The 23,842-nt window shown below is 40.4% G+C and overlaps 1 protein-coding gene across 5 annotated transcripts in view; it reads right to left on the reverse strand.

Moving 5' to 3' along the window:
- dus2 (dihydrouridine synthase 2) overlaps positions 1 to 23,842 on the reverse strand; it is a 123,689-nt gene that overhangs the window by 98,331 nt on the left and 1,516 nt on the right. For 2 of the 5 annotated variants that reach the window (XM_059992803.1, XM_059992802.1), the window contains exons 2-5: positions 15,351 to 15,437; positions 12,135 to 12,282; positions 6,576 to 6,621; positions 5,123 to 5,214 (exon numbers count right to left, since the gene is read on the reverse strand). In XM_059992803.1, coding sequence (XP_059848786.1) covers positions 5,123 to 5,214; positions 6,576 to 6,621; positions 12,135 to 12,282; positions 15,351 to 15,430 — 366 coding nt within the window. In that variant the 5' untranslated portion in view covers positions 15,431 to 15,437. The remainder of the gene's footprint in view (positions 1 to 5,122; positions 5,215 to 6,575; positions 6,622 to 12,134; positions 12,283 to 15,350; positions 15,438 to 23,842) is intronic. The other 3 variants (XM_059992806.1, XM_059992804.1, XM_059992805.1) reach the window with 3 other exon arrangements.

The following is a 23,842-nucleotide window of genomic DNA, read 5'->3' on the forward strand; positions in this document are numbered from 1 at the left end:
GCCGGGGGCAACTGTACGAACTCCGCGACCTGGGCCGCTGTGTCCTGGTCGAGGGAGCTCACCACGTAGTAGTAGCGGGTGTCTTCTGAGGTGATCTAGCGAACGTGGAATTGGGCTTCGGCTTGCTGGAACCATAGGTCCGGGCGCTGTGTCCAGAAACCCGGCAGTTTCAACGAAACCGCATGAACAGAGGCGGCGTCGGTCATTTCTGGTCCAAAAATCGTTTGGACCGTCGGGGTCACCAATTGTAGCGGTGTGCTACACGCAGCGCTAAAATTATGACACGGAGTCAGTAACTGCAGTCGAAGGAAAAAACTTTATTCGAAAACTTCAGCCTCACTTTTAAGCCTCCCTCAACCGGCCCCTCATGGCGCAGAGGCTCCAAAGCTCTGTGCTCGCAAACCCTCGTAGGCTATCTAATTGTGAGTCGGTTCGGATGCGCCAGGAAATGGGTCGCCACAAGGTGTCAATACAGTTGGCCCTCCTTATCCACGAGGGATTGGTTCTGGGACCCCTAGTGGATACCAAAAAACACAGATGCTCGTCCCTTATTTAACCTGAATCAGTGCAGTGGTCTTTAGGACCCAGCAGAACCCCGAACTTTATTTAACACGTTCAGTGCGGTGGACATTAGGACCCGGCGCAGCTCTGAATCCGCCGTGTTTCTGTTCACGAAAAATAATCACAATCACGGTTGAAAATAAGGTGGAAGAAATAAAGCGATCAGAAAGAGGTGAAACACCATCGGTCATTGGAAAAGCATTAGGCCCCAGTCGGTCAACAATCGGAACAATCTTAATGGAGCATGTGAAAGGCCCTGCCCCGATGAAAGCTACAATTATTACTAAGCAATGCAGTGGTTTAATTATTGAAATACGTATGTTTCTTAAGAGTTTTATATACATAGAAAGGTAAAATATGTACTATATACTAAGAAAAACATTTGACTAACTGATGCTAAATAATACCGGATTACCTGTTCCAACCTCAAATCCGACTTAAAGACAGACTCAGGAATGGAACTCATTCATAACCCGGGGACTGCCTGTACTTTTAAATCATTTCTAGATTTTTTATTATACCTAAGACAACGTAAATGCTATGTAAATAGTTGTTATACTGTATTGTTTACGGAATAATGACAAGAAAAAATAGTCTGTACATGCTCAAACGAGAGCTGGAGAGACAACTTCTGGGTTTTCCCCATCCACGGTTGGTTGAATCTGCGGATAAGGAGGGCCGACTGTACCCCCTTGTGCAATTGGATCTTTGATTTCCTCACTTCAGACCAGTCAGTTTGGATTGGCAACAACATCTCCTCCACAATCTCCATCAGCACAGGTGCAACAGAAAGCTGTGTGTTTAGCTCCTTGCTTTACTCACTTTATACTTATGACTGTGTGGCTAAGCATAGCTTCAAAGCCATATTTAGGTTTGCTAAAGACACAACTGTCACTGGCAAAATCAAAGGTGGTGATGAATCAACATACAGGAGGGAGACTGAAAGTCTGGCTGAGTGGTGCCACAACATTCTCCCACTCAATGATAGCAAGACCAAGGAGCTGATTATTAACTTCAGAAGGAGGAAACCAGAGGTCCATGAGCCAGTGCTCATCAGGGGATTAGAGGTGGAAAGGGTCAGGAACTTAAAATTCCTCAGTGTTATCATTTCAGAGGACTTGTCCTGGGTTGAGCACACAAGTGCCATTATGAAGAAAGCATGGCAACACCTCTACTTTCTTAGAAGTTTGTGAAGATTCAGCATAACTTCTAAAACTTTAACTAACTTCTGTAGATGTGTGGTGGAGAGTATATTGATTAATGGCATTTTGGTGTAGTATGGAAGCACCAATGCCCTTGAATGGAAAAGCCTACAAAAAGTAGAGGATACAGCCGTCACAATAAAGTTCTTCCAACCATTCAACAGAGTGCTGTTACCATCATCAAGGACAGGGATCACCAATCTTTTTTCCACCACGGACCGGTTTAATATTGACAATATTCTTGTGGACTGGCCGACCAAGGTGGGGGAGGGGTGTTAATCACAACCGGAATATAGGTAATAAGTCAACTATGAGTCACTTATAAGTGGCTAATACACTTAATTTCATTTCTAAAAGGGTTTATTTAATGAATTTAATATTAAACACAGCGCATATTTTCCTCGCATGAATATAGTGGTAAGTCAATTATAGGTCACTTATAAGTCAATAGCATCACAACATTTTAAGTAACGTTTGGATATTAAACACACAGCGAATATTTTCCTCGTATGAACATATAAAATCATTGCAACACACCAGTGAGAGGGCAAGGTAAGGGCCGAAAGTCCCCATACCGGGGCCATGGCGGTTGCAGTCCGGAAAGCGACTGAGGAGTGTGACAGGGCGTATGCCCACCCTCCTTGTAGGTAGGTACGATCTATCGACTGACAAAAGGTTGTCTCGAGGGATGACTTTCAGTAGATAGCTGCGAGGTAACTGCTCTGCTACTTACGAAACCCTGAGCCTGAATTAGATCGTCTTGAGAATATTTTAGCATCGGGTTCCCCACGAACATTCGGTGTCAGGTTTAGAGGCGGCGCCCATCTGTCCGCGCTCCAGGCCAGCCTCACTAGGCCGCCGGTTACCTGAGGCCAACTGGCACGAGGATATCACTGCGCTTAGGCGACTGATGACCTCGCGTGCATTCAAGTTCAACAGTGGGAGCAATAGGGAACGAGGAACGGTGAAGCCGGCTCATATCGTTTCCTCACAGCCGGGTGGTTGGGGACCACTGATCAAGGACTCCCCCCACCCACATGCAGGCCATACTCTCTTCTTGCTGCGGCTATCAGGAAGGAGGCACAGGAGCTGCAGGACCCACACCACCAGGGTCAGGAGCAGACATTACCCCATAATCATCAGCCTCTTGAACTAGAGGGGATAATTTCACTCAAGTCCATTCACCCCATCACTGAACTGTTCTCACAGCCTATAGACTCACTTTCAAGTACTGTTTATTTCATGTTCTCGATTATGCATTGCTTGTTTTTTTTATTTCTTACTTTTTGTATTTACACAGTTTGTTGTCTTTTGCACATTTGTTGTTTGTTCATCCTCTTGGGTGTGGTCTTTTATTGATTCTATTGTGCTTCCTGTATTTACTGCAAATGCTCGCAAGAAAATGAATCTCAGGGTTATAACTTGTTATATGTGTACTTTGATAATAAATTTACTTTGCACAAATTCAGCTGCTACATACAACATGTTTTTGATCAGGAATGCCACCTCTGCATTTCAACCTATTATGTTATTTCTAAAATAGTCATTGTAGAACTGTCACTTGAGATTTTATTGAGCTCTGCCCTTAATGAAAGTCACAGAGAGAGAGGTCCAATAGCTGCATTCATTCATTACTGGATGGTCTATTCATTTGTACAGGAATTGCACTGTAGACCAAGCTATCCAATCCAACTTCAACTGGACCCAAATATATGTGCTCTGGTTGCATATCAAAAAAATAGTCTACAGGCTCATATGGAGCAAAGCTGTGGAAGGTTATTCCCTGGGACACCAACCAAATAAACCCAGAAATCAGTCTTTTCTAGTGAGGATAACATAAGCATGGGAAAAAATGGGAGGAAAAGAATCAGTCAATGATATCTACAGTACTGTGTGAAAGCCTTAAGCATGTAAATAATCCGAGAAACCAAAGATGCTTTCAAAAATAATTAAAGTTTCTAAATATCAAAAAAGTTACTATAAAGAGCTATAAACAGTAAAAAAAAAGGTAACTACATCAAATCAATATTTGTTGTGACCACCCTTTGCCTTTAAAACTGCATTAATTCTCTTGGGTACACTTGTGCAGTTTTATAACAAAATTGGCTGGTTGGGTGTTCCAAGCATCTTGAAGAACTTGCCACAGTTCTTCAGTAGACTTTAGCTGACTTGCTCTCCAGGTAATCCCAGACAACCTTGATGATGTTGAGATAAGGGCTCTGTGGAGGCCGTACCACCTGTTGCAGAACACCCCATTCTATTTTTTTGCTGAAGATTGTCCTCTATGACCTTGGCTGTGTGTTTGGCATCACTATCATGCTGAAGAATAAAGTTAGGATCAATCAGACCCCCCCCCCCCCCCCCGATGGTATTATCTGATGGATGAGAATCTGCTTGTACTTTTCAGCATTGAGGATTCCATTAATTCTGATCACATCACCAACTCCATTTGCAGATAGATTTGCAGCCCCAAATCTGCAGGGAACTTCCGTTGTCCTTCACTGTTAGCTGCACTCAAACATATGGTTTCAGGGTTGCAAAATATATGCATGCTTGAAAGTGCTGCTCCCAGGAACACTGCACATTCCCACTCTCTCCTTCCTCTTAGTTTTGTTGTTAGACTTCTGTTGTTGTTAGATTCTTCTAGGTTCCATGTGAAGCTCATGGCAGTTCTCCAAATAAACAACCGCAGTTCTCAGGGGTCCAAAATAAGTGCTCTACTGGAATCTTCCAAGGTTGGCCTGGTAGACCTGCTACAGAACCCGCAAACTCGTTCAGATGAACAGAGATTATACAATAGACCGAGGGTACCCAATCCAAGTCTGACAGGGCATAACTATACACATCAACTTTAATCAAAATTTACAACTCCATAGACTCAGATATGGCATGGCTCAGAAAGGTTTGAGTTTGGTTTCCTTTTGATACTCAAAGACCTCAATTATGAGTCTGTAAAAGCTAAAGATAAGTTGCATTTGCTGAAATGTTTTAAATTATTTAAAATGTTCTTGTGCCTTATGCAAATTCACTCAAAAAGTGTTTCATAATCTGAACGCACTTTTCCAAAATACTTGTTTGCATTTTTAATAGTTTTTTTCTGGTGGGTTAGGGGCTCTGCAGTCTGACAAAAGAATCCAGAGGAGTTTCATGAATCCTAGCTTACCCAAATCACTAATCAAGCCATCACCTCTCAACTCTATGGCTATACAAGCTCGCAGAATCTCCTTTAGGGATCTGGATTGGGCGGATCCAGGGAAATGAGTGCATACACAGAGAATGCAAGCAAAATCTCTGCTATTAAATGAAAAGATTCATTTTCTGGATAATGGTATTATTAAATAGGCAATTCATTCATTTACCATTTGGAAGACAACGTGATTCTTTTCTCTTTCACAGGTCCGAAAAACAACTCTGTCATCTGCTGCAACATAATCTATTGTTTCCAGGGCCTCTGAGAAAAGCAAACAGAAAGAATGGTTTAGAAATAAGGATGCATGACAATCTGAAAATGTCTATGATTAATAATATGTGAGAAAGAAAACAGCAAACTGGCAACTTTGCAAATCAATTCAATCAGTATTTATTAAAATTTACACTTATTACAAGCTTGTAAAAAAAGATATTTAAAAATGTACCGGAGAATATGCATGGAGTCAGACTTCCATATATCAGGTCCTTCGCTATGTAGAGTATCCCAGTATTTTATCAGATGTCAAGATACTGAGACCACATTTCTACTATTAGATTAGCACTCTACAAAAGTGGCCAAATTTTAAACAAAGTTAACATCCAAAATCACTCACACCTATATGTCTAATGTCTTAAGTTAATTCAAATTTCAATCATGGATCCAGTTTGAAACTGCGAGATTCTACCGATCGTATTGGGTTTGCAAGGTTCCTTAAATTGTACTCAGTTTCTAACGTGTATGCACAGGCATGCATTAAAACTTTGAATAGATAGAAGAGAACCATCTTAAACCAGTCAATATTTAAGTTATCAGTCATTTTAATCAGTAATTAAGTTTTTAAGTTTGTTTAAATTTGGGTAATCACATGAAATTCTTATTATTGCTGATAAATACATTGTCAGTTTTGTTAATAAATACTCAGTTATCACTTAATTCCCTGAAATCTTTTATAGTGTCCATTTATGCTGCATGATGAAGATTTCATGTTTCAATAAAGCCAAATCTTGTTAGCTTAAGTTTCCCACAGCTTATTACAAGTGCTTTATCAGAAGCTTGAAAAGCAAACTAATTAGCACAACTTAAACTGCCTCTGTAGACAAGGTCTCAATTGAGGCATCTTACTTGCATCTTATTTTGAAAGCCGCCTTATTTTGGGTAAAACCAAGACTTCTTCAAACCCTGCTCAATTACGATTCAATTACAATTTTTTCCTGCTATTCAGTGGCGAGGCCAATCGCTTTCAAACCTCCCAATGTGATGTGCTTTACCTTTAGTTCCTTATCCTATTCCACAGTTAAACTATATCTTATGATACTATGATCACAGTTTCCTTAATAATCACCCACTGACACTTACTTCACTTGACTCCCAGAACCAGATTCAGTAGTGCCTCCCTGCCTGGCTGGGCTATAAACATTCTGATAAAATTTCACTAGACACACACCAGAACAAATTTCCCTTCTGTGCCCTTTGTATTATCCCAGTCTATGCAGAATAGCTGATGCCTCTCATTATCACAGCTTGCTCGATTTTTTTGATTGATCTCTTATTAAAATTACCATTTCTAAGAAAGGTGCAGGAAACAGAAGACATATCAAGGAAAAATTAGCTTGCCAACTCACCATTGACAACTCTCCTACACTGAATCATTTTCAAATCAATCAATTCCTATTTAAAAGTGGGGAAAAAGTGATTAAATTCAGTCTTGCTGCTATATTAATCATTGCCAAATTAGTTAATCAATTGAATAACAAAGCATATCAAAGGCACAGTTTAACCTTATTATTTTGCAAAATATTACCAAGATTTATAAAAAGAGATTGAGCTGTCCAGTATTCTTTTTATGTGACAGTGCCAAACTGCAATTTTGCATCCCAATAGTTTTGCAGGCTGATTGTTCCAAATTTTAATCAACTTTCAAAAAGATTTTTACTGTTTTCCATTACAATGCAGCATTGAAAGCCACTATGAAAAGGTTTATTGTTGACTGTAGCCTTTTAAAGACTTTGTTAACATCAGGACTGTGCTTAAAAGGAAAAACAGCAGGGTAAATATACTAGATTAACGACTGGTTGATAGAATCCTCATTCTATCCCAAAATCAATTTTCTCTTAAATAGAAGAGGAAAGCAATATTTGAAGAATAAATTCAAAGTACTGTAGATGCTGTAAATCTGAAAGTAAGAAAATAAATAAGGACACATTTCAGAAGGTTTAACGTTTTATGTACTTTAAATAGATACTTTTAAATGAAATGTTTTAGAATCACATAACTGTAGATTCAAAATTATATTTTTTCAATATATGGTTATATTGTTATTGCAAAATAAATTTATTGTGAATTAAGGTCTTTACATCAGCTTCAGGAACCCACATTTGACCTTGACCTTGGGTGCTTCAGTTTCCCCCCCATATCAAAGACATTGGTTGGTTAACTTGTAAGCTTAAGTTACTGCTTGTTGTCAGTAGGTATCAAAAGGATCAACGGGGAGCTGATGATCATGTAAGAGAAAGTCAGTTAAAGGATATATGTAACCAAGGAGGGGAGATGGGTTACTTTTTCAGTGTCATAATAAGTTAAGTGGCCAAGTGGTTAAGGCGTTGGAACAGTTCGAGCCTCAGCTAAGGCAGCGTGTTGTGTCCTTGAGCAAGGCACTTAAGCACACATTGCACTGTGACGACAGTAGTGCCAAGCTGTATCGGCCCTTGCCCTTCCCTTGGACAACATCGGTGGCGTGGAGAGGGGAGACTTGTAGCATGGGCAACTGCCGGTCTCCCATACAACCCTGCCCAGGTCTGCGCCCTGGAAAAATCCATGGTCTCTCGAGACTAACAGATGCCTAATAAGTAAGGTACTCTGAACTTTGACCAGATGCTTCAAGGTTTCTGACGATATTTAATTTTCCAGCACAATACCACTTGTAAAATAAGCATTACATATAACTGAACTGGGAATGACATTTAATAGACCATCTTACTTCATACACAAAAAATCCTGTCAACAAATATATTTTTCTTGTGGTTGTGATAGCTTTCTTGGAGCCCTGAATATTGTGTGCTGGCTGTTTTGGACATTGGCTTATTTATAAAAGGTCAATAAGACTTCAATAATAAATAGACATCATTCATAGATCTGCAGAAAACTTTAATAATTACAAATTAATGGATTAAAATCAATGAGTGGCCAGCCCATTTGAATCACTTCACTGTATCCTCTGCCTAACTCACTGAGATCCAGTATTACAGAAAACAGTTAACATTACCAAACTTAAAGTTTCCTGATTTGATTACCATAACAGACTATTCACCATAATGTGCTCAGTTTAAAATATAGTAATTTTTTTCATGAGTAACCCACAGAAAGCCAGAGGAACTCAGTGGGTCAGGCAGTAGTCATAGAAGGAAACAGACAAGTCAACATTTTGGGTCAAGGCCCTTCGTTAAGATTAGGATTCATTTAGTGAGTATTGTAATGCAGCAAGAAATATTTTTTGCTCATGAAATTATTGCCAATAAAAAAGCAGAAAATGCTGGAAATACTCAGCAGTTCAGGCAGGACCTATGGAAGAGAGAAACAGAATTTCTGGTTGATTAATGGGGAAAAGTTTGAAATAAATGAGTAAAGATCTAAAGAAAAGGGAAGTCCAAAGACCTGGAAGTTGAGAACATACAAACTTTACTTGCTTGATATGAAAATCAAGGACTCCTTCACCTATTATATACCAGGCCCTTAGTGAACATATTCTAATATGAAAGTTCTGTATTTCCTCTGGAAAGGAGAACTAATTGGACACTCAAATTTGTTCCAGCTCACAGACCAATGCTATTTCCCCACCCTGTTTTCCCCATAGTATATTTTCCCCATATTCCCGTCAACTTGCCCCAGATTCAATCACTCAGCTACACACCAACAACAATTTACAGCTTTACAGCAGCTAATTAACCTGCCATGTTGGAAGAAACTGGAGTACTCAGGGAAATCCTTAGTGGAAATCTCTTTATGCAGGGCTCTTTCCCCTGTACATTAGGGACCCAGAATGGAAGGTGTTGCATAGGGCAGTACAGTGCAATTGTCTTTGAAGCAGGTTCAGACACCCCATTCTCCTGTCTATTCTGTGGCCGGGAGGAGCCAGTGTACCAGGCTTATGTGGAGTGCGAGAGGTCGCAGCCCCAGTTTGAGTATCTGAAGGGGCTGCTGCTCAGGTTCTGGCTCTACTTCAGCACGTGCCCCTTGTATAAGGGCACCCAGTACGGAAGGAGGTGGTGTCATGAGGACAATCTACTGGTGGCCTTGTTCCTGGGCCTGGTCAAGATGGCCATTCAGCTGTCTAGGTAGTGGAAAGTTGATGGCTCTGCCAGGGGCGACTGCTTGCCCTTCTCTGAGGATACGTTTGTGCTCAGCTATCCTGGGAGAGGGGGCATGAGGTCACAGTGGGTACAGTGGCCGATCTCTGGGAGTGGTTGGTTCCCCAGGGAATTTTCTGTTTTATAGACAGTAGTAATTTGAATTTTTTGCTGTCTTGTCAATACTTAATGTTTGTACTTTGTGTATTTGTTACGCAAGTAAACTATTATGTTTTTGTAAACAGTTAAAATTCCACTCAGCTCCCATGAACTGGGTTCAATCCTGACCCCAAGAGCTGTCTGTGAGGTAGAAAATCCTCTGACTGCACCGTTGTGGTCCAAATCTGCCATTTTTGTCTGTTTGAGTGTACAGTCAGATAATTTCTTTTGTTACACAATCAATAGCATTTTTTGTCCCTTTAGGAAAATCTTGACCTTGTACTTAATCTATTCTCCTTCTCATGCCCTGATTTATGCCCCAGTACCATAAATGCTTTGATATTTTTATCTAATCATTTGCAGACACTCAGCTGCTCCCTTGAGTGAAAATGAAAATATTTCTCCGACCAAACTTAATTCCTGGCTTCAAATACTTGGAGACATATTTTTATGCCAGTAAGCTTATTTCCAATTTGAAGTTAAAATTATATTCTCAAGTTTCTGCTTGGACCAAAATTCACAAAACAGAGACATAAGGCATACCTTCTGACAAGGCTGCCAGAGAAAACTAGGAAGAGGGAGAAACAAAACTGATGCGAGATGACTGAAATTGCATGGCTAAGTCAAGAAAGTATTCAATTTGACCCATCACCCCTACTGTTTTCACTTCCATGAAATATAGGAAAGTTAACAGAATTGAAAGGGGATAAAATACAGACAGAGAGATCGAGTGAGAGGCGGAGAATAAATAAAAAGGTGAGTGAAAGTGTGCAGGAAAGAGAAAAGGAAAGCAAGAGTAACCAACAATAAGGAAGTGTATAAATGACTGAGGAAGAAGTAAATATATGAGAAATAATATGTTTATTAAATCAAAATAAATACATGGAGGGAAATAACTGATTATTCAGCATCTGAAAGGAACAGATAATTCAGTTATCACTGTGGAACACATCAGTGACAATGGAAGCAACTGCAGGGCTGCTGGTGGGAATAGCCTGGTGTTGCAAAAACAAACGTTAAGTAGGAGTAGTCAAAACTCACTGTGCATGGGAGTCATCACACTTACTCTTTGTCAAAAATCTCTTCTGGTTTAAATCTGTGCAAATCTCTTCTGGCTTAAAACATAGCAAGTCTGTTCCAGCAAATCAGAGATTCTGTTCTCCAAATGTGCCCAATTCGGTATGCACCAAAATGTAACAGTCAAAGTAAGTCTAGTACAGAGGTCGGCAACCTGCGGCTCCGGAGCCACATGTGGCTCTTTCATCTCTGTGATGCGGCTCCCCGTGGTTTGTTAGCTTTTGAAATGTAATTCGAAATTTGAAGATTATGGTGATCTTGTACAATCTGAAAACTTTGTGGAGACACCATTTCCTGGCACATCCGAACCGGCTCACAATTAGCCACCGTTCCGGCTAAGGGAGATAGCCTACGGGGGGGTTGTGAGTACGTGTCTTTTGAAGCATCCACGCCCACGGGGACGGGTTGAGGGAGGCTTTAAAGCAAGGCTGTTTAGTTCGAATAAAGTTACCTTTGACTGCAATCTTTATTTTAGCGCTGCGTGTAGCACACCGCTACAACGTGTTTTTTTATCGCTATTAATATACATCACAACTGCCAATGCCTGACACCCGCCAGTGCGCGCTTTCTTTTAATTCTTCGATCCAAGGTCGGCTAACTATGGAGTAACCTTCAACCCAACGTCTTTTTTTCGGAGTTCAAATTGTTTTTGTTGCATGCAGAAATGTAATTTTGTTTTCTCTGCAGGAGTTCATCAATTTCATAAATGCAACACATTATAGTTTGTTTATACATAGCATAAAGGCAAAAAAAAAACCCGTTGTATGCAGTGTTATTTCATTTTGTGGCTCCCAGTGTTTTCTTTTCTGTGGGAAATGGGTCCATATTGGCTCTTTCAGTGGTAAACGTTGCCGACCCCTGGTCTAGTACATTGGTTCCATGCTAATGGAGTATATTGTTCCATATCAAATCTGCAGTTTTTATATTTTGTGTCAGGACAGGAAGATTGGTGTTTTTTAAAGAAATCTCTGTGGCCAAAGCTTCGTGAATCCAGTTTATTGTGCTGACTATAGCTTCCAAGGCTACACTTTGCTCTCCTTAGAGGGTTTCTATTCAAGTGTTCACAAAAATCTATTCAATCAGACTAACTCACTGATGCAGACTTTTAGGCTAAGTTTTTTGACAGGGTATTTTGACAATGTTGTTAACATAAAGGCAAAGAAAGAAGATTAAAATCTGAAGACAGATCACTAGTAGATATCTACTAGATATCTCGGCTCAAGCACCAGAACAGACAATCCACAATCCTTCATGTGCTTCTGATGTAAGTGTGGACCAAATGTCACAATCTTGCTTTTCCTTTGTTGAGGCTGTTTTGCTTTCACAGCATTTTTATGGTTTACTCTGTAAATGAACAAGTGACACTAGGTCTTTGACAAGGAATATTCTCAGACTTTTCATTTAACACAGATCCAAAACCACTCATCCATGGATGTTAGTCACAGCTAAAATAACAACAGAGCGGAAGAAAGCATGACAAATATTTTTTGGAGGAATTTATACTATAAGCACGTGACAAGTGCCACTGTTGTAAATACCCCCATATTACATTGCCAAGCATACTTCCCCATCTCCAGGATTAACACAGGAAGTTTTCCTTACCTCACAGTAGACGATATCTGCTCCATAGTCGAGTGCCAGTAATCTCATGGGTAACGTGCCCACACGCACCATGGGGGCCAGAATCATCTTGTTTGTGTAACAAAGTCTGCCAGCAGCTTGGTTAACCATTTTTCCTCTGATGGTCTGACTGGTGCAATGGGTGGGGGAAGAACAGAAACAATTTTTTTTCCCCCTGAATGTGCCCCTGCAAGTCTACAAATTTGTCAGCAATTTTGAAAACCAGCATTCGTGTGTCTCCTTTAAGGGAGGAGAAAGGTTGGGGAGGTGAAATCAGAGAGAGATGAAAAATGAGCCAAAGCAGGAAGAGGGTGAATGAAAATAGAGGATATTAATGAAAGGTCAGAATGCAGGAAGGAAATTCCTGAACTTAGCTGATAAGATTATAACAGTGGGATGAAGTGGGAGCCAGACACAAGTCAGGAGAAACCTAAAGGCTCTCAGACCAGAGGAAGTTACAGGAAATACAATGCCATATAAAACCTTAGAGATTGGAACAAGGAGCATGTTTGGTCAATGTGCAATGACATAACACCCTGAGATTTCTCTTAATGTCAAACTAATCACCAAAAGTATCACATCCTTTCTTTTCCCAGCTCCAGCAAGTGTGATGGGGTATCAGAAACAAGATGGTTGGATGACTTATCTGTAAACAAGATAGATTTGGGCCTTGTTTGTGAGTTCATCCAAAAAGGGGGTTCCTTTCTGTCGACAGAAAAGTTTAAGAACTGAGACCGTCAATGGCCAATACAGATTACATTGAGCCACCTGTTGTTACTCTTAGTTTGTCCTAATGTAAAATACCTGAACACAAGATGCTCGAACCTCTAAAAAGAAACAGTACCACAACATCCAGCCACAGACCTGAAAGCTGGAAGGATCTTCTACTTTTTGCCTTACCTCATCTTGATCTCAAGAAATTGATGGCAAACTAGAAAGCCACCTGAGTCACAAAAGACCAGAGAGCGGGGATTAAGAGCCGCATACAAACTGACAGCACATAACTCAAACACGAGGAAATCTGCAGATGCTGGAAATTCAAACAACACACGCAAAAGGCAGCCTGGCCTGCTGTGTTCCACCAGCATTTTGAGCACATAACTCAAGTTATATTCAGTTGTATTTAATGGTGGCCTGCAAGTACTGTTGTTTGGGTGACAACTATTTTCCATTTTCTCAAATATCTTAAAATTAGGGAATAGAAAATACAAGCAGTAAATTACAAAAACAGTTATCATTTAGGTTGCAGTTTAAAATAATAAATTGGAAGATATTAAAAAAGTGATTAATTGCGTAATCAAAAAAAAAATCTCCTGATTCTTGGGTAAGTCTAAAGCAGATTGATGAGGGAGGTATTTTGCACAGCAGAAGTGCCTGCAAGTCTCAACTGAAAACACTTTATATTTCATTCCCTTAACAAATTATAAAATCTTACCATTGTGTTCAAAGCACTTCATGGATCTACTCCATCTCTAGCATCTTACAAACCTCAAATTAATGTATTTCTCCAATTCCAGACACATGTATATAGCCAATTTGCTTTGTCCTTGTGTTGATGACCATTGATCCATTACCCAAAAAAAATTAGGGATCCCAGATTTGTTTTTTTATAAATTTTGTCTATAAGGAGGGGTATGGAAATTTATGGTTCAGATGCAGGTCGATGGGACTAGGCAGAATAACAGTTTGGTTTGGACTAAATGGAGTGAAGAGCCTTTTCTGTGGGTGGTGCTCCATGACTCTGTGCACTTTGATTTGACAGGTAATTCAGGCAGGGCTATGTTGCCAAAAATTTTGCAGTAGTTATACAGTATTATTCAACAATAAACAACAATAGAGATTATAAACCAAAGACTAAGATTCAATGCTGCAACTTTAAAACTAAATTTTCTGCATTTGGAAAAATAATTCTGAAGAGCTCAGATCAATGATTTCTGAAGTTGGCAACAGCTTAACCCTCCTTGGTTATATTCTGCGTCACTCATAGACTACAATAGCATAACTCAAGGTGGAACTCTGTGCAGCAGGCAGGACAAAGAAAAGAAAAAAGGCTGAGAAAGTTGAAGAATGAAATGAAGAGAAAAACAGGGATGGGATAAGATAAATAGAGAAGGGAATTGGGGAAGGGTGGGTAGAAGGGGTGGAAAAAGTAGAAGGAAGAGGAAAGGAAAGATCTTTAAAATGTTAAGGACAGGTCCAGAAAATAAGTTAAAAGATGTATCTGATTCACATTGTACATTTTCTTGATCGTTTTCCTGTAATCTCCAATGTAAAACTACTGTCACCTGAGAGAGTTTTACACTAGAAAAACAAGAATGGAAAAACAAAAATCCACCAATAGGGTAGGGAGAAAGATGCCGTAAAACAGCTGTTTGGAAAAGAATAATCCTGCTGAGATGTCAAGGAATGAATTTCCCAATGGGAATGTGTAAACTCATACGTGCAGAAAATGAATTATTCAATTATTCAATGGCATAGTATTATTTCTTCCTGGATACGGAGGTACATGTCATAGGTGAATGGACATTCAGCAACTTTTCATTATGTAGAGTAATACATTCATCACAGGTGAACATTTATTACTAATTAGATAATTATTAAAGAAGAGGAAAGGTGGCACAAAACATTTAACTACCAAATTTATATAATTTGTAGTCTCGAATACCTTGATATCTTGATTGCCCAGTTGTGACATACTAAGCATCCAATACCACTGTTTAACTTGTGTGAATCAAAATCACCAAGATTACAGCAGATTACACCAGCACACATACTGCAGTTGGTGGAAATGGGAGATGACACCAATTATTAGTATAACTGCAAAATAAGGAGGTCTAAGGCAGACATACTACACATAGCTACAGGGAAAAAAATCCCAAGTTCACAGATTTTAAATATCCACTCATGACTTAAATGTATGATTGACTGTATCGAAAACAAGGGGCTTAATCTAAGTCTTAAAACTGTATTGTTAGAGAAACAGCTCATAATAGGATCTCTGATCTATGGGCCACTCTCTAACGAATATGTCCCACTCCTTTAATTTTCTCCCTGTTACATTAAATCCATATCCTCTAGCACTTGGCATTTTTAGTTTGGGAAAAAGATTCTGGCAGCTACTGCCTCTCATGATTTATAAACTCTATCAGGTCTCCCCTCAGCCTCCGATGCTCCAGTGTAAACACAAATTAATCCAACCTCCTCTTAAAGCTCTTCTCTAATCCAGACAGCATCCTAGTAAACCTCTTCTGAAGCTGTTTGCAAAGCCTCCACATCATCCGGTACCTAAGAAATATAAGGTAATATGCTTCAGTAACTACTACCTGGTGGCTCTGACATTCACCATCATGAAGGCTGATTGTGGCACACATTACCTCCAGCCCCCCCAGACAATCTGACCTACTGCAATTCACCTACTGCTCAAACAGGTCCACAGTGAAGTCCATTTCTCTAGCTCTGCACTCACCTCGGACCATCTGGACAGTAAAGACATCCATATTAGAAAGGGAAGTGGAGTGCACATGCTCCTGTTTACATCAATGGTGCTGAGAGCTTCAAGTTCCCTCTACATTACTACTTCATCTTTTAATTGAGTCATAAATAATACAAACAATACCCAAGGCCCACCATTTAAACTGCCTACATCCATCAAACTGCACCAGGACCATAGCCCTACCATCCATATACCTATCCAAACTTCTCTTAAACATTGAAATCGAGCTCACATGCGCTACTTGCACTAGCAGCTCATTCCCCACTCTCTGAATTAAGATGTTTTCCCTCATATTTCCCTAAAACTTTTCAACTTTCGCCCTTAATCCATGACCTCTAGTTGTAGTTCCATCCAACCTCCATGGAAAAATCCTCCTTTCATTAACCCTATCTATACCACTCATAATTTTGTATACCTCCACCAAATCTCTGCTCAGTCTTCTACATTCCAAGGAATAAAGTCCTAACCTATCTAATCTTTCCTTATAACTCAGGTCCTCCAGAAGCGGCAACAACCTTGTAAATTTTCTCTGTACTCTTTCAATCTTTTTTACATCTTTCCTGCACACAATATTCCAAATTAGGGCTCACCAACTTCAACATAACATCCCATCTCCTGTACTCAATACTTTAATTTATGAGGCCAATGTATCAAAAGCTTTCTTCATAACCCTATCTACCTGGGACGCTACTTTCAATGACTTTTGGACCTACATTCCTAGATCCCTTTGTTCTACAGCACTCCTCAGTGCCCTAGCATTCACTGTGTAAGACCTACCGTGGTTGGTCCTACCAAAGTACACAGCTCGCACTTGTCTACCTTATATTCCATCTGCAATTTGTCAGCTGGTCCAAATCCCTCTGATAGTCTTCCACACTGTCCACACACAGATTCTTCTGTGTCTAGTGTCACTTTATGGACATACAACCAATTAAGGTTCAGTATACAAGCTATCTTGCATACAGTCGGCCCTCCTTATCTGAGGGTTCCATATGTGCGGATTGGGAAAGCCCAGAAGTTGAGCACTGTTCGCCTCGCGTCTTGTTTGTTCGCTACTTGTGTTGTGAGCGAGAGGAAGGAGTTTAAGGCTAGTAAGGGATGGCTGGCTAGCTATGTAAAGTGCTACAGCCTCAAGAACTTAAAGATTACGGGAGAATTGGGATCGACGGATGCTGGGGCAGCATCAGAGTTCCCAAAAGAGCTACGATGATTGCATCTGTACTGAACATGTACAGACTTTTTTTTTCTTGTCATTATTCCCTAAACAGTACAGTATAACAACTATTTACATAGAATTTACATTGTATTAGGTATTATAAGTGATCTAGAGATGATTTAAAGTATACAGGAGGATGCGTGTAGGTTATATGCAAATACAATGCCATTTTATATAAGGGACTTGAGCATCCTCTTTTTTTGGTATCCGCAGGAGGTCCCAGAACCAATCCCCCACTGATGAGGAGGGCCGACTGTATTTCTGAATTGTGGTACAGGTAGTCCCCGAGTTACGAACGTCCGACTTACGGACAACTCGTTCTTAGAAACCGAGGAAAGAGAACACAGTCGGCCATTTTAAGTCGTTGCCATTGACACTGTGTTGAGTGTGTAACTTTCTATTTGGCTTAAATTTTTCTTAGTAAGATTCACCCTGACCCTGCTCCCCTGACGTCATTAAAAAAAGAACACTGCCACCTCCAGTTTAAATTCCCACGCGGAATATTGTGGAGGATCAAATATTCAAACCCAGCACAGCCCCCACTTGTCCCATTTAACCTGTCTCAGTGCGGTGCAGTTTAGCACCCGGGCAATTAAGTGCTGTGGTCCTTAGGACCCAGTGGACCTCAGGAGCCGGCGCAGGTCGGGACCCGCCACCTGCAGTGTTTCTGTTCCATCGATGGGAAGCGATCATGATTGAAAATAAAGTGGAAATAATAAAGCGTTTGGAAAGAGATGAAATGCCATCAGTCATTGGAAAAGCATTAGGCTACAGTCGGTCAACGATTGGAACAATTTTAAAGGATAACGGATAAAGTGAGAATAATGGAGCATGTGAAAGGCCTTGCCCCGTAAAAGCTACAATTATTACTAAGCAACGCAGTGGTTTAATTATTGGAATACATAGTTTCTTAAGTGTTTTATATGCATAAAAAGGCAAAATATATACTATATACTCAGACAAACGTTTGATGAACTGACGCTAAATAATACTGGATGTACTTGTTCCGACTTACGTACAAATCCGACTTAAAGACGGACTCAGGAACAGAACTCATACGTAACCCAGGGACAGCCTGTAATTTCTGGATTGCTGCTCATGCCAAATGCCAGTGAGAATAGAAACAGGATGATATGGCAAATTAATGTGTAGCTGAGAAGCTGGTGCAGAGGGCAAGGCTTCGGGTTTTTGGATCATTGGGATCTTTTCTGTGGGAGGTACGACCTGTTCAAAAGGGACGGGTTGCACCTGAACCCGAGGGGGACAATATTCTTGCGGGCAAGTTTGTTAGAGCTATTAAGCAAAGATAGGGTGCAGTTAGACTGTCAGGAAGGGCAGGCAGATGATAGAACATAATTGCAGCCAACATGGTGAGTATCAGTGCAATAGTGATGCAGAGTCATAAAGGGTAGCAAATGCAGCACTCAAAGTGTTATATTTCAATGCACAGTGTATAAGAAATAAGGTGGATGATCTTGTTGCACTATTACAGATAGTCAGGTACGATGTTGTGGCCATCACTGAATTGTGGCTGAAGGATGGTTGTAGTTGGGAGCTGAATGTCCGAGGTTACATGCTGTATCTGAGGGATAGTAAGGTTGGCAGAGGGGTGGCATAGTTCTGTTGGTAAATAATGGCATCAAATCAGTAGAAAGATGTGACATAGGATTGGAAAATGTTGAATCCTTGTGGATTGAGTTAAGAAACTGCAAGGGTAAAAGGACCGATGGTAGTTATATACAGGCCTTAAACAGCAGCTGCGATGTGGACGGAAGATTTCAACAGGAAATAGAAAAGGCGTGTCAAAAGGGCAATGTTATGATAGTCATGGGAGATTTCAAAATGTAGGTCGATTGGGAAAATCAGGTTAGAATGGATCTCAAAAAGAGAGTGAGTTTGTTCAATGCCTATGAGATGGCTTTTTATAGCAGTTTAATGTTAAGCCTATACTGGTGGATCAGCTATACTGGATTGTGTGTTATGTAATGAACCAGAGGTGATTAGGGAGCTTAAGGTAAAAGAACCCTTAGGAGACAGCGATCACAATATGAGTGAGTTCAACTTTAAATTTGATAGGGAGAAAGTAAAGTCTGACGTAGCAGTATTTCTGTGGAATAAAAGAAATTATAGCGGTATGAGAGGAGCTGGCCAAAGTAAATTGGAAGGAGATGCTGGCAGGGATGACAGCAGAGCAGCAATGGAATGAGTTTCTTGGAAAAATGAGGAAAGTGCGGGATAGATGTATTCTAAACATAAAGCGATACTGAAATGGCACAATAGTACAACCGTGGCTGACGAAGTCAAAGTTAATATAAATCAGAAGAGAGGGCATACAACAAAACAAAAATTAGTGGGAAGACAAGAGTGTTGGGAAGCTCTTAAAGCCCTACAGAGAGCAACTAAAAGAATCATTAGAGGGAAAAGATGAAATATGAAAGCAAGCTAGCAAACAATATCAAAGTGGACAGTAAAAGCTTTTTCAAGTATGTAAAAAATAAAAGAGAGATGAGAATGGATATAGTACCGCTAGAAAATGAGACCACAGAAATAATAACAGGGGCCAAGGAAATGGCAGATGAACAAAATGACTATTTTGCATTAGTCTTCACTGTGGAAGACACTAGCAGCGTGCCAGATATTGAAGGGTGTGAGGGATGAGAAGTGAGTGCAGTTACTATTACAAGGGAGAAGGTGCTCAAAAAGCTCAGAGACCTGAGGTTACAGAAGTCACCCAGATCAGATGAACTGCACTCTAGGGCTCTGAAAGAGCTGGTGGTAGAGACTGTGGAGCTATTAGCAATGATCTTTCAAATATTATTGGATTCTGGCATGGTGCCAGAAGACTGGAAAATTGCAAATGTCACTCCAACCTTTAAGAAAGGAGGAAGGCAGCAGAAAGGAAATTATAGACCAGTTAACCTGACCTCAGTGATTGGGAAGATGTTAGAGTCAATTGTTAAGGATGAGGTTATGGAGTAGTTGGTGACACAGGACAAAGTCAGCATGGTTCCTTAACTGAAAATCTTGCTTGACAAACCTTTCTGAATTCTTTGAGATTACACATGGATAGATAAGGGGAGTGCAGTGGATGTTGTATATTTGGACTATCAGGCCTCTGATAAGGTGCCACACATGAGTCTGCCTACCGGTGCCCAAAGTATTACAGTTACTGGCATGGTGAGAGCATTGGCTGATAGGCAGCAAGCAGTGAGTTTGCTGGTTGGCTGCCAGTGACTAGTGGTGTTCCACTGGGGTCGCTATTAGAACCACTTTATGCTGTACATCGATGATTTAGATGATGGAATAGATGGCTTTGTTGCCAAGTTTGCAAATGATACGAAGATTGGTGAAGGGGCAGGTAGTGTTGAGGAAACAGGAAGGCTGCAGAAGGACTTAGACAGATTAGGAGAATGGGCAAGAGAGTGGCAAATGAAATACAATGTTGGAAAATGAATGATCACGCATTTTAGTGGAAGAAATAAATGTGCAGACTATTTTCTAAACAGTGAGAAATTCCAAGGAGATGCAAGGGGACTTGGGAGTCCTTGTGCAGAACACCCTAAAGGTTAACTTGCAAGTAGAGTCAGTGGTGAGGAAGGCAAATGCAATGTTTGCATTCATTTCAAGAGGCCTAGAATACAAGAGCAGGGATATGATGCTGAGGCTTTATAAGGCACTGGTAATGCCTCACCTTGAGTATTGTCAACAATTCTGAGGTGCTCATCAAAGATGTGCTGGCATTGAAGAGGGTCCAGTGGAGGTTCACAAAGATGATTCGGGGAAGGAAAGGGTTATCATACAAAGAACGTTTGATAGCTCTGGGTCTGTACTCACTGGAATTGAGAAGGATGAGGAGGATCTCACTGAAACCTTCCAAATTTTGAAAGGCCTAGACAGAGCAGATTTGGAAAGGATGTTTTCTATGGTGGGGGAGGCTAGGAAAAGATAGCACAATCTCAGGTTAGAGGGGTGTCCATTTAAAATGGAGATGCAGAGCAGTTTCTTTAGCCAAAGGGTGGTGAATTTGCGCAATTTATTACCACAGGCAGCTGTGGAGGCCAAGACGTTGGGTGTATTTAAGGCAGAGTTTGTTAGGTTCTTGATTGGACACGTCTACGGTTACAGAGAGAAGGCTGGAGAGTGGGACTGAGGAAGGGAAAAAAGATCCGCCATGCTTGAATGGTAGAGCAGACTCAATGGGCCAAATGGCCTAATTCTGCTCCTATGTCTTATGGGCTATCTTATGTATTCATATTTATTGTGTTTTTTATTAATGTGTTTATCTTATTGTGTTTTCTTTTGTGCTACATTGGATCTGAAGTATCAATTATTCCATTCTCCTTTACACTTGTCTACTGGAAATGCCAATAAACAATCTGGAAATCATATAAACAATAACAGAACAAGTCAAAGGGGTAGAATTGCACAAAAATGATCAAACTTGGGGAAATATAAAAAGGAACAACAGAATCAGTACATTTCTTTTGCCATCTCTAATCACCAACGATTGTACTCTTAAAATATTACAACAGCTTTTCAAGTCTATAACTGAATTCTTATGTTAAACTTTAGTGGAACATAAGTTTGAACAGAAATGTATATAAAAATCAGAAAAATCTGTCAAATTTACTCAGCATTCCAGGCAGCACCTGTCTGTTTTGTGGAGGGAAAAACTGACTTAATGTTTGAGATTCATGAACTTACGTAAGATTGTAATTGTAAAGCAAAAGTTAGATGCTAAAAATCTGGGGGAAAAAATAGTGAATATAGTACAGTCAGCCCTCCTTATCTGTGAGAGATTGGTTCTGGGAACCATCGCAGATACCAAAAAACGCGGATGCTCATGTCCCTTATTCAACCTGTCTCAATGCGGTGGAGCTTAGGACCCAGCGGAACCCCAGATCTTATTTAACCTGTCACAGTGCGGTGGACATTAGGACCCAGCGGCAGAACTCTGAATCCACAGCGTTTCTGTTCACAAAAATAATCACGATTGGGAATAAAGTGGAAATAATAAAGCGATTGGAAAGAGGTGAAATGCCATCGGTCATTGGAAAAGAGTTAGGCTACATCAGTCAACGATCAGAACGATTTTAAAGGATAAAGTGAGAAAGGCCCTGCCCGATGAAAGCTACAATTATTACTAAGCAGCGCAGTGGTTTAATTATTGGGTTTTGGGGTTCTGTGTTTTTGATCCTCCACATCAACCCGCCACAGATGGGGAGCACACTCGGAAGTGGTCTGTCACTAGATTGAACTCGGGAACTTCCCGAGCCCGGCGCCAAAACATACGTTCTTGTGTTCTATTGGTATAGAAAGGTCAAATATAAACCATATACTAAGACAAACATTTGACTAACTGATGCTAAATAATACCGGATGTACCTGTTCCGACTTACTTAGTAAGAGAACTTCCGATTTTTTTCTATCCCGATCCACGATAACTCACGCACATCCTCTCGTATACTTTAAATCATCTCTAGATTACTTATAATACCTAATACAATGTAAATGCTATGTAAAATAGTTGTTATACTGCATTGTTTAGGGGGAAAAAGTCTGTACATGCTCGAACAACAAGTGCTGGAAGAGCACTTCTGGGTTTTCTCGATTTGCAGTTGGTTGAATTCGCAGAGGAGGACGACTGACTGTAGTAACATCTAAAGTGCTGGAGGAACTGAGTGGATCAGACAGCATCTATAGAGGGTATGCCAGCATCTGGACAGACTGAACGCTCATGACCTGAGATGTCAACTGTCCATTTCCCTCCACAAATACAGCCTGACCCATTCATTTCCTCCAGAACTTTGAGTGTTCGAGAGGTTCTGATGACGAGTTTTATGGATGATAGCAGAACAGCAATGGCTGCAGTTTCCGGGAGAAATTCAGAAGACAAACAATTGATACAAAGTAGTAGTGCTCTAAAGGCAGAATGGCACAACCGCAGCTGACAACAGAGGTCAAAAACAATACAAAAGCAAAAGAAAGGGCAAATAGCAGCACACAAAATTAGTGGGCAGTCAGAGGATTGAGAAGCTTTTAAAGACCAACAGAAGACAACTAAAAATGCAATAAGGAGGGAAAAGATTGAATATGAAGGTAAGTTAGCTAATAATATCAAAGAGGATACCAAACATTTTCTCAGATATATGACAAGTAAAAGAGGGATGAGAGTAGATAACAAACTGCAGGAAAATGAAGATAGAGAGGTGGTAATACAGGACAAGGAAATGGCAGGTGAACTAAATAAGTATTTTGCATCTGTCTTCACTGCCGAAGACACCAGCATTATGCCGTATGTTCAAGAGTGTCAGGGGGCAGAAGTGCAATTGCTATGACTAGGAAGAAAGTGCTTGGGAAGCTGAAAGGTCAGAAGATGGATAAGTCACATGGACACAAATGGACTACACCTAGGGTTCTGAAAGAGGTGGCTAGAGAGATCATGGAGACACTGATAATGATCTTTCAAGAATCACTAGATTCTGCCATGGTTCCAGAGGAATGAAAAACGGCAAATGATACACCAGTCTTCAAAAAGGGAGGGAAACAGAAAAGAAAGTATAGACATTTTAGCCTGACCTCAGTGGTTAGAAACATGTTGGAGTCAATTGTTAAGGATGAGGTCTCAGTGTATTTGGACATACATGATAAAATAAGCCAAAGTCAACATGGTTTCCTCAAGGAAAAATCTTGCCTGACAAATCTGTTGGAATTCTGTGAGGAAATAGCAAAGATCATTGATAAAGGAGAATTGGTGGTTGCTGTGCACTTAGGTTTTCAGAAAGCCTTTGACAAGCTGCCACACATGAAGTTACTTTACAAGAGCCCATCGTATTACAGGAAAAATACTAGTATGGACAGAGGATTGGCTGACTGACAGGAGGCGAAGAGTAGGAATAAAAGGAGCCTTTTCTGGTTGGCTGCTGGTGATTAGTGGTGTTCCACAGGTCAGTGTTGGGACCACTTATTTTTACGTCAATG

This window comes from Hypanus sabinus, chromosome 17 (genome assembly GCF_030144855.1).
Source record: "Hypanus sabinus isolate sHypSab1 chromosome 17, sHypSab1.hap1, whole genome shotgun sequence".
Lineage (NCBI taxonomy): Eukaryota > Metazoa > Chordata > Chondrichthyes > Myliobatiformes > Dasyatidae > Hypanus > Hypanus sabinus.